The sequence below is a fragment of the Anabas testudineus genome, chromosome 22 (genome assembly GCF_900324465.2).
Source record: "Anabas testudineus chromosome 22, fAnaTes1.2, whole genome shotgun sequence".
Lineage (NCBI taxonomy): Eukaryota > Metazoa > Chordata > Actinopteri > Anabantiformes > Anabantidae > Anabas > Anabas testudineus.
Genome location: NC_046630.1, coordinates 19,736,055 through 19,748,301, shown reverse-complemented (window position 1 = coordinate 19,748,301; position 12,247 = coordinate 19,736,055). Strand labels below are relative to the sequence as shown.

Genomic DNA, 12,247 nt, shown 5'->3' with positions numbered 1-12,247 from the left:
GTCAAGACCTGAGCCACCCCCATATTCTAGAGAGCACTAATGCATTGTGGTAATGATATGTGTTGTTATGTTAAAGTGAAACTTTGCTACTGTTGGATAAAGATAACAGATAAATGGGCTGAAAACACAACCCTTTCGAGTAATTCAGTATAAATCTGTGCCATTAGAGGTAGAATGCTTCCAGTTTTGATTTTCACAATTTGTGGCAGAGTCTTATACAGATCTGCGTAAAATATGTCTTGGACTATCTGGTTTTGATAATGAGAGGTGCAACAGGAGGCTAGACAGAGCTGTTTGAATGTCTAGTGCAGTGTTTAACAGACTCTAATGATGGTGTAAAGGAAGCCACGTCCATTGGTAAGGGCAGTTAAAGTTGATGTATTAGTTAGTCAAGTGGCAACTACGCTTGCGCCAACATTGCAAGGACGGGCAATTAAAGCTTTAAATGTGACATCGAGGTGATTTAATATAATGGATGTGATGTGATGGACAGCTAGATGAGAAACCACTATCCCACAGGACGGAATCAGGTCATGGGTGTTACCACTGCAGTCATAGGCTGATGACACATGACACATTCAGTAGGATTTACAGTTTATGAAACACACACACACACACACACACACACACACACACACACACACACACACACACACACACACACACACACACACACACACACACACAGGTCTATGGCACTCTGTAAATGATGTGTGAATCTGTAGCACATGTCACTTTTATCCCCTGACTTCCCTGATCTCTGTTCAGAGTCATGTAGTAGCATGAAAATGACTCTATCTATCGATGTTGGAACAGTAGCAATAACTGTCTTTCAGCCTGATTTTGTGTACAGGTCCAACTGTATGTAATGTGTGAAGTAGCATTGAAGCAATTAAATAAAAAAGACAGATGTAGAAGAGAACGCAGGGCATCCAAGACGTGCTGCTGGGTGAAGTGTTGGTTGCAGCAGACTATGGTGGCAGATTTCTCCCCAACATGGCCTCTACATCAGAAGTAGTAAAGAGACTCGTGAGTCCTGCAAATGGATGCGGGGAACAGAGCAGGAAACACCATTTATAGAGCTGAAGAGTCAGCTAGCCAGCTCAAATGTAATGGCATACTTCAGTGAAGAGGCAGGGACACGTGATACGAGAGGATAGCCCAGTGGAATCTGGAACGGTCAGGAGTCAAACCAAGGAGATTCAGCAGTGATGTACGGTGATGCTAGGGTTGGGAACAAGACACCGTTGGTTTGTCTGGGCATGAGAAATGTCATGTGTTACAGAGGTTACATGTGTCACTGTTATCCTGGTAAAGTTATTATCTTCATATATATAATATAGATTAATATAATAATATCTAATTATAATATATTTTTCTCTTTCATGTCTCATAGTGTGTGTGATCACATAATGAATCCTTATGACAGATGAAATTAAAGGTGGACTCTGGGAGGGTCAAACTCTCAAACCTGTTAAGGCTGTAACAATAGTCGATTTATCTTGAAATTTGCAAACCTAATCTTTCTGGGAATTCTGTCTAATATTGGATCTACATTTACTAATTATACAATACTGAAAATCAAAGGTTGGTCAGCTCAGAATGCAAAGATTTATAGATAAATGTTGAAACACACCACTGTTGAAAGGACAATTTAATATCCTCTCAGGCTTGACAGGCTCAGTGATTTGACCCTCACACAATAGCTTCGTTATTACAGAGCTTGTGGGTTGCAGGGCGCTAACAAAGCAGCTCATTGCCTGAATTAGAAAGGAGCTCGTTCCTCATTCTTGTCTTTCTTTTGGTGTTTAGTTGCATGTCTGGCTTTCCATGTCAGACACAAACCACGTGTAACCTTATTTTTGCGATGAGCAACATAGTGGAAGTACTCTAACAGTCCCGGAGTCTTTATACACCCTAGTTCCATGGTCTTGATACATCCTACAGGAAGCAATACATCTTAAATGACATCACTGCACAGCACATTTCTTTTTCCAGGATTCCATAAATGGAGGAGTACAAAACCAGTAAGCACACATTTTTGGTGGAAGCCGTATTCAAGAAGATGATATTACTTGGCAGTGTTAGTGATCCCTGCAGTATCTGTGTGTGTATCTCTCGAGCAGTTTGTGTGCATCTGTTTTTAACATGTGTTTAAATTGGCGTTTCTTTTGGCCCTAATGTTTTCATCGCCGTGTTTTTCTGGAGCTCACTAATGAAATGGCTTCCCACAGTGATGAGGGCTCTGGGAAAGTTGGAAAGATCACACGAGAAGAGTTTTTAGAGTGAGTGAGCGAGTGCTGGCAGGGCTCCTGGAAAAGATGGAATTAGTGAATAAGACAAAGATGTCTCGAGCAAGCCGGGACAAATAAAGGTGTTGTAGACAGACATGGGGTGCAAATTGTGATAAAGAGTTTTGAGTCACTGCTTGATGTGTGACTGACATATTAATTGGCTTGTTGTTTTTAAAAGATACATCACTGTGTTTACACAGAGCACGGCTTGTGAAGCCGATCTTCCTGTTATATATATATTCTGTATATTATTTACCATCTTAGCCGACTGTGAAATGAACTAAAACTATGTGGTTGGCTCCGAGGTATGTTGAGGGGAAATCTGACCGGCAGTGCGTTCTGTGGCAGGTGCTAGGTGTGGGGGCTGACGGGGTGGTTGAGCGTTGAAACACACAACTCTACGCTGGAGGAAAAAATTGCTGCCTTGCAAAGTGCCAGCAGTCGGACAAGTGCAGCAAAAGAAGGTGGTCAGTTTCTGGTGACACAGCCCAAACAGTCATCCTGTGTTATTATGCTCAGCCAGACTCCAGTCTCACTCCAACAAGTCTTACTCTGCCTCTAATCATACACATGTTGCTGAAACTGAATCTGTGACCATTATCATTTATGAACGAGCTTAATTTATGGTGGAATAAATGTAATTATTCTGGAAACATTCCTTTGAGATTTTGGTCCACATTGACATATTAGCATCACCCAGTTGTTGCAAATGTTGGCTCCACATCCAGCATCTCCAGTTCCACCATATCCCAAAGGTGCTCTACTGAGATCTGGTGACTGTGGAGGCCATTTGAGTACAGTGAACTCACGGTCATGTTCAAGAAACCAGTTTGAGATGATTTTGATTCTGAACATGGTCATCAACAATACTCAGGTAGACTGTGGCATCTCAACAATGCACAGTTGGTACCAAGGGGCCCAAAGTGTGCCAAGAAAAGATCCCCTACACCATTACACCACCACTAGAAGCCTGATCCATGCTTTCCTGTTGTTTATGCCAAATTCTGACCCTACCATCCGAATGTCAGCGGGATTTGAGACTCACGAGAGCAGGCGTTTGTCCCAGCTTCTGTTGTCCAGTTCTGGTGAGCCAATGCAAATTGTAGCCTCAGTTTCCTGTTGTGTGGTCTTCTGCTGCTGCTTTAAGGTTGTACCATGGTTGTAGTGAATGTGTTTTTTGGGTTTTCAGTTGCCTTTCTATCACCTCAAATGAGTCTGATTATTCTCCTCTGACCTCTGGGTTCAAACTTGAGCGCATCATCTTGACTATGTGTACAGTCCTCAATGCATTGAGTTGTGATTGACTGATTATATATTGACATTAATGAGCAGGTGAACAGTTGCACCTAACCGAGTGGCTAATATATAGTTATTGAGTAAGAAGAAAGACTGTTGAAAATGAGTACTGTACCCTGTCATGGATTGTGTGCACCCTTACTCTCGTATCATTTACAGTGTTTATAGCAGTCATTACAGTTTTTTTTCAAATTAGCATCCACTTTCATGGTGGGCAGTAAGAATATCAACATCAGCAAATCTCCTCTACAACCATTTTACTTTTGCAACCCCCTACTCCCTTCAAGCTGGTGCAGGTACAACTCTCAGAGTAAATGTGTGCATGGAAATATACAGTATGTGTATTATAATGGTAAGTCCGTGTGTAGTGGTGCATGTGGATGTTGGGGGAGGGGACGTCTAGAGAGGATGAGTTAGGTCTCCCCAGGGAGTGAGACATTTTCTAGGGAGTTCAGTGCCAATGGTGCAGTGATGCAGTGCTCCAAAGAAAATCCCCACAATGCACCATAAAAACACTGCTCCCTATGCTCACTGACCAGAAGTAACACTAATACACTAGAGAAGTGACATCCATTACTCCGGAGCCATTCATCTTTTGTGTGAGGGATCAGTTAGTGAAATGATTGTGGTGCCTCCATACTCAGCATCACTGATTAAGTACAGTTTGACTGCTTTTGGAAATACATAAAATTAGTATCAAAAGAAGGATTCAGTGATGTCACGTTCACACGTGCCTGCAGGCCTCTTGCAGAAGAGCTGACAGACTGAGTGCGAATGCAGAGTAACACTCTGCAAGCTGACATCTGCAGCTCTCACCATCACATGTAAATGCTTGAAAATTTGCATTCAGTACTGTATTGTGTCGCTTGTAATGGTTTTGTCTGTGGTGCTGTTACTGGAATGCTTGTGTTGGATGTCTCCATGTTACAATTTTAATGAGTTCTCATTATGAGAAGAGGTTCTTTTCAGTTTGCATATCTGTTTTTTGTAATGTAGAAATGTAGAACGTCTGTTTTGAGTTTCAGTATGTTCACTTCAGCTGCTGCTGCTGAGCAGAAATCATGACGTTTTCAATAAAGACAAAGCAAACCATGTTTCTCAGCAGATTATTACGGAGCCAGATAATGAGTAAAGCGTACATTCAATTCAGAAATATACTGGCAACTGGAAAAAATTAGAACAAGCAACTTGGACTTTAGTTTTTTCTTTGCTGACCTTGTATAAAGGAGTGCGTTCAGCGCTACAGTGTATTGTGGAGGAGTACTGTAGGTGGTTGTGAGTCTGAGCTGTTGGCATATGTGTTTTTGCATTTAACCATAAAATACCTGTATATTTATGAATATTATTGGTCCATGAATTATTTAAATATTTCTTCATCATCTATTTGTGATGATTTCTTTGTTGCACACAAAAAGTCTGAAGTTTCCTGTCACGTTATGTGTATGAAGGAAGTGTCCTGAATCAGAGTGACCAAGTCTTGACTCAGTTCTATGTACCTGCAGCAGCTCTGATAGAGAGCTGAGTCTAGTCTGACTGTACAAGAGCTAATCAGAGTGGAAACATGACTCACTGCAGTAATCACATATAGGCCACTTATACAGAATGTTTAACGAATATGGGATGACAGGGCTATAGTTTAGTTTATATACACTCTTTATATGAGTGACTAGGGACCTGAAAGCTGGTTTGGAAACATCACTTTCTCAATATATCCAGTCCGCTGTACAGTAAAGTATGCAGAATGATTTGGTTTACAGTGTGGTGGACTGAAAGACTTGTCGTCTTTGTAGTGAGTCAGTTCGAACATGACTTTCACTGAAGTGTTGCTGCACTCTGACAGTTGCATTCTTTTAAAAAAGCATTTACAAATGTGCACACGGCTGGAGTTGCTGCAGGATTTTAAGAAGACATCAGCCATGTCAGCTCATAATCATCCCCCATCTGCTCCGGTCTGAGCATCTGCTCGACCAGTTGCTCACCCTGGGTCAGCTCCTTCTCCTGTAGTGGTCTCACATAAGCCACAGCAGATTGTAATTGTTTTTGTTATGTGAGCAGTCTTTTTATTTCTGCATTGCCGTTTTTCATTGAATAAGTTCACAGACAGATGCAAATATAATTTGTTTTATAGTTTAATTGTTTGCTAAATATTTGATTTAGTTCAGCAGCTATGTGTTACATTCTTGCAGATTGTGATCAGTGGCACCAGATGTTATAGCTCATCATTCATCTAGGATTCACGAGTGATTGGCAACAAATTAAAGTCTTTCGACTGTGTTTGTCTAATTCTTGACTTAACAGAAACCAACAACCTGTAAACTCATTTATTTATTATAAAGCAATTTGCTTTAGTAAAATCCAAATTAAATATTAACATTAAAAATCCACCAACTGGAACCTGAACTGTACACTCACTCAAGCGCTGCACCTGTCTGTCAACAGCAGAATTTGCGCTCCAATTTAAAGAAATAGCATCCACAGCATCAGCCAACGGGATTTTAATTTCCTCTATGTAACTTTATTTGCTTTGGTGGAAGAAAACCACAATTAATGTCCACACTTAACTCACTCCAGATGCATAAAACTACATAGTCAGATGACTAAAGTTGTCTAGCTCTAGACACCTGTCAAAAGTGTACCCCTAATATCACCTGGTAGGTGATGGTAGAGAGCAGTAGGGAACTGAAGAGAGACTTGTATTTTAATGTAACTGGATATTTTTCATATGTAAGCAGAAAGACAGATTGAGATAAGAGATATCTATCCTGTAAACAAAAAACTGTATATCAACAAGATCCAGAAATGTTTTTCCTGGGCCCAAACTCACTTAGGATGCACTGAGGCAAAGTAGAAATCACAAACAGAACAAACAAAATGACAAATAGAAATCACAAACTCTGCATCCTCCAGGCTAAAGAGGAGAGGAAAGATGGACTTGTTATCAGTGCACAGTTCAAAAGCTCGTTTCTGTGTTGAGGGGGGTATGAGGGGGTAAATGTAGCGTGGGTAACTTGCACTAAAGTAATTGGTCTCCTCACCTGTACTAAACATACCCCTGCCCCAACTGTTTGGAAACATCAGATTTAAAATAAATAAATATATTTTTTTCTGAAATATAGTTTTAATGATTTGTAAATGATTGAATTATATTTTCATTCAGCACGCAGCACAACCTTTTTGGAAACTGGGTTGTACTATTGCCTGAAGACTGGGCTTGACTTGACGAACATGGAGACTTGAAAAACGAAGGGACTGGACCTGACATCAATAAATATTACTAATGCAGTAAATGTTTAAATTGAATGACTGTGACTGTGAATCTGTACTGCTTGATTGCAGATTGAATTACTTACTGCTTGAACACTTAAACAGATACAGTTTATAATTGTATTCACTGGCTTGAGAGAAAGAGCTAACAATAGTTAGTCCAAATAATTCAACAGCTGTTACTATTAAACAGAAAAATTCTCCTGAGATAAACAAGTCTTTTTCAAAGCAATAATAGTGGTGAACTTGTAAAACTGTGAATCTGTAGAGTTGACAGACTAAGTACATACAGAAATCTCACAGGTTCTGGATAAAGCGCTTTGCATTTTGTTAGAATAATACAGATTTAGACTTGTGTATTTATATTTGGGCACATTTGCCGCACACTGCCATTATTGAAGTCAATGCGAAGTCAGTGCTTATTAAAAGGAACTTATTTTAGACTTCAAATGCAAAATTACATCGAAAGAGGAGATGGCTCTCAGAATAGTTTATTCCATTCTTTTGAAACCCTTCAAGCTTTAGTAACCCCAGGAGCCTTGAGTGTTTTTTGATGTGATGAAGCTCTGAAGCTGTGAATACTATGGGCAAGTTTTAGGTGAAAAGACATTACATTTGTGCGATTCTCATATTTTACCGTGGGCAAAGAAATTTAAGTGACATTTTTCGCCATAAGCATAAAATTGAACCACGTGTCAATCAGATGTCAGAAGATTATATAAAATTTCTTTACAGTGTTTGAATAATCCAGAAAACATACTGTAGAAAGACTAAAACTAAAACCCTTTACCCAAAAGCTTTATAGCAAATCTTCCCTAGTAAGTCCCTTAGTAATTTACAATGCTTGACATCCATATAAATGCTTTTGTACAAATTATAAAGTTGTTTTAAATATTAACATTATCATCAACATTTAGTCCAGAGACTTGCAACAGCATCTTTGCAACTGGTTAAAGGTTTTATTTTTTAAATGACACTGACTGAAATTCTTTATCTCTCCAGGAAACATCAACATTAAAGCAACTTGATGGAGAACACTAGAGGAGGTCCTTTAAGATGACACGCACAGACCCACCTGACACACTGGTATCAACTGTGCATCGAGATATAAAAGTGATCCCCATTTCTTCACACTACAAGTCGTGGCAACACTCCAAACAATGTGATTCTATAAATTACAACACACTGGAGGACAGTAAGAGCAAAGTCAATAAGAGGCACTGTCGCACCTTTGACTATAAGTCATTGGAGTATCCAAAATCATACAAATACTCAATGGAGTCCCCCTACAAGAAAGCTGATAGGCATGCAGCCAACCCAGATGTTGCCTGGAATGCCTTGGGCCGCCAACAAAGATACCGCTTTTCCGCTCCAGACATTTTTAGCCACAGGTTAACTCCTCAAATGATGGCTGCAGATATGGCTAGTGAAGTAGCTGTCCCAGAACAAAAAAGAAGGACCAGGTCAAAAAGTGCACCTCGGGTCCAGACCAGTCTCACACCTGTGTCTTTTGAAGGGTCCTCTTCTTCAGGAAGGAAGGGCAGAGAGTGCCAAAGGGCTTCAAGAGACAAGAGACCAGAGGTATCGCCGCGAAGGGAGTCATCCTATGCAGCAACTAGGGCTCATATGCATGAAGTACATCCCATTAAGTTGCAGCCTCAAATAGGTGACAGCAGAAGATATTCACCTCACTATGCTGCTGATGACTCTGTGGATGGAGGGCTAGATAAACCAGCAACTAGCCCTCATGTCAGATGTAGGGTGGACATTAAACCTGATGATGCAGCATTACATCGTTCAGGAAGGAAACAGGAGACGGCTCACGTGGACATACCCTGGCAGAGGCACCACAGTGGGGGCAGTAGAAGTCTGACTGTGCCTCGCCATTTCTCCTACTCAAGAACACCAACTCCCACTGATTCATTGGGTACAGAGAGTAGGCAGGCTTATCAATATTCACGCAGCATGCCAAATAGTTATATACAACCCATGGAGATTCCCTTGCAAAGAATGCCTTCATCAGGTGATTATTATGGTAGAGAACGGAGAGCTCATTCTAGTCCTAATGTGCCAACAAAGTTCTTTTATGCAGATGATCCAGGGAGATATGTTACTACTGCTCCTCCTCAGCAAAGTTCTTACTGTCATAATGAACGTTACACACCAGGACAAATGTATACTCCAAAAGTGCAATATGTACAAGATCCAAGGACTCGAATGGTGCATGCTGTAGCTACACGACCGTATTATCCTGAAATGGAACACTATCCATACTCTGTGCAGACAGGATATGCCAAACCCTATGCAGCAAATGAACCAGGTCCATACATCATACAGACACCACCAAGTAGAATATTTTATGGGGATGATCCAAGGTCTTATCAAATCCAAACTGCTCCACCAAGGTTTTATTATTCCAGTGACATGTATGCAATGCCACCAGAGCACCATATCCCTGCAAGGGCATATTACACAGAAGGCCGAAGACATGCAAGAGTCATTCAGGCACAACCAGATGACTGGTATGGCTCAGATGCATCTGGTTATTCCACCAATCCTGCCTCTTATGTATCTCAAGTCACTCCAACAAGAGTCCAGCAGGAGCCTGCATTACCCCCTTGGTATGCCAGTCCGTGTGTGGAACCTCAAAGAATTGGAACAGATTCCAAATCGTACTCAAGGTCCTGGGACAATATTCTCAACTCTCGTGTAGAGAGGGAACAACCTCTTCCTGTACAGCGGGGTCAGAGCTATGATGATCTTCTTGACTCCAGGAAGCCTGCAGCAGCCACAGGTGACAAACCTCAACCAGTGGTAGTCAATCTTTCCAGTTCACCAAGACGTTATGCAGCCTTATCAATGTCTGATAACTCATTAATTGACAAAAGCCCAACAGAAACATCAAAGAGCACTACTAGTAAACTCTGGTTTGTTACTCCTGAGATCACAATCACTGATAATGACATACGACCAGGGAGCCTTAGTAAGTCTGAAGGACGGTCTGCCAGTTGGGACATTCTTGACTCTAGAAGTACTGAGGGTCCAGAACTGTGTCAGCGTGACTTTGAAAGCTCAACCAAAGAGAAGACACATGACAACGCCTCACTACAACAAAGCCTTGAACAACTTGATGAGCTTCTGGCAGACCTTGTGACTGACTACAAACCACCTAGTAGAAGAGCAAGTGAGGATATTCTGGATCAACTAAAGAAGTTAATTGATGAAGAAGAAGCAGTATCTCTTTCTAGAAAGAGCTCAAAAGTCGGAGCAGAGGAACCAGCTCCGCTTGACAAGCAGCCAACCTCGATAAGAATGAATCCTGATCCTTTTCGAGATATGGATGGGGCCAGTGATGCAATGAAGAGTGCAGATGAGTGCTCCCCAGACCAGAGCCCAGATGAGGATGATACAATGATGTGCTCTAACAACAAATGCCGAAGAACAGAAACCATGTTTAATGCTTGCCTATATTTTAAATCCTGCCACAGTTGCTACACTTACTACTGCTCTCGGAACTGTCGCAGGGAAGACTGGGACATTCATAAAGAAAGCTGCTTGTATGGAAGAATTGGTAGTTCATGCCGTCATATCATCAAACACTGCCGGGAGACTGTTGAAGTCCACAAAGCCTTCTCCCGTATTGCCAAAGTTGGCTACCTTTCTCGAGGTAGAGGAGTTCTCTTCCTTGGTTTTCCAAACCCCGCAGCATCCAGTGACTTCCTGCAGTATGGCCTTGATAGTCTACTCATGTCTCCTACATACCTGTCCCTCCGAGAGCTTGAAAGCTTCAAGGACAACCTAGGGGAGTATTGTAAGGAGCTGCAAGAAGCTGGTAAAGAGTATGACCCAAACGAATGTTTCATCTTGAATGTATCCATTGCTGTCGGTGAGCAATTGCCTGATGGGCCATCACCAAGGAACCAAGCACCAACTGTCAGAAAATATGCAAAGGTAGCACTGGCTTCCTTCAGCCCCGAGAGAAAAGTTCACAAGAAAGAAAGTGACATGGAAACACTGATCCTCACTCCACCCCCAGGAACAGCAGACATTGACAAAGAGGGAGAGGAAGGCAGGAAAGCCAGAGAAATCTGTTTTATCAATATACAACGGGAGTTAAGGATTCGAGGAGTTTTCCTACGTCATGAATACCCACAGGTTTATCAGCAGCTCTGTGAGTTCGTAGAAAATAACAGAAGGTTCACACCCACAACTATTTATCCTATTGATAAAAGGACCGGTAAACAATTTATGTGCATGATTATGGCTGCCTCTGAGCCCAGGACATTGGACTGGGTAGGCACTCCGCATCTTCTTGATGATATTATTTAAGTGCACCTTTGTTGTAAATATGTACAGTATACAACAAAACGGAGTACACACCTGGTCAGTTTCAAAAAAATATTAAGAATAAGCAATTACGATTAGTACATCCTGTCCCTTTAGTACATTTGTATTTGTTTTTAGACAACCCAAGAGGAATGAAGCCAGTAGTTAAAAACAAAACAAAAATATTTGACTAATTACTCATTGTGACAGCTGTCATTTCTTACCTATCTTAGAGTAATTTTTTCATTCAGTGGCTTATTTAGGTTTACAACTTGCACTACTGTCTTAGTTCTGGCAAGGTTTACACTCTTTTGGATCCTTAGCCTTATGTTAAAGTGTCACACTAATCTTTCTTACTTAATTCTTTACCACGTGGAGCCATGTTGCGTTATACACACTCCAGACCAAATATGAAGTTTTTAATTATGAACTATATCACTACACTTTAACTTAAAAACAATACAATTACTGTAAAACAATACCATTTCCAATCATTTAACATTCAGCAATATAGCACAGGCGTGTACTCAGTTTCGCTGTGAACTGTATGTATAGAAATACATATATATTGTTACACAAATTTATATATCAATCCAATTACAAACATTTGTAGATAAGTATTTTGTTATCAAAATGATATATATTCAGTCCGCTTGGTCAGTATTATTCTTCATCAGAATATTTCCTGTCAAGTGCAGAATAGGAATATGAATACAGTAAGTACATTGTGTATTTTAATTTTTTAAGTAAAAAAGGACATACTTTTTATCCACCACAAGTCATTTATCTGTATCTCGGTCATGTACTGTTACATATTCCCTTTCGTAGGGATTACCTAAGATGACATTTTGGTGTTTTGATTTTTTTCAAATGATTAGCAAATACTATATCTCTCTGAGGCCTCTTTCAATCAGAGAGTCAATTTATGGAAGTGAGTACAACATAGAACATATTTTTCATATGTGACTTCAACCATATATCATGCAGAAGATGTGAAATGTTATTTTATTAGCTACATAAATACTGTCTATGCAAAGCTGCTTGGGTAAAGTAACACATTCCTGTAC

General features: G+C 40.6%; 1 protein-coding gene across 1 annotated transcript; it reads left to right on the top strand.

The window, feature by feature from the left end:
• The first annotated feature begins 7,910 nt into the window (after nt 1–7,910).
• On the top strand, nt 7,911–11,670 carry ajm1 (apical junction component 1 homolog). Its single transcript, XM_026340242.1, has one exon. The coding sequence runs from the start codon at nt 7,911–7,913 to the stop codon at nt 11,181–11,183; it is 3,273 nt and encodes a 1,090-aa protein (XP_026196027.1). The 3' UTR covers nt 11,184–11,670.
• Nucleotides 11,671–12,247: the final 577 nt, after the last annotated feature.

Coding starts and splice junctions, on each gene's coding strand:
- ajm1 (XM_026340242.1), top strand. CDS start 7,911: ATGACACGCACAGACCCACCTGACACACTGGTATCAACTGTGCATCGA.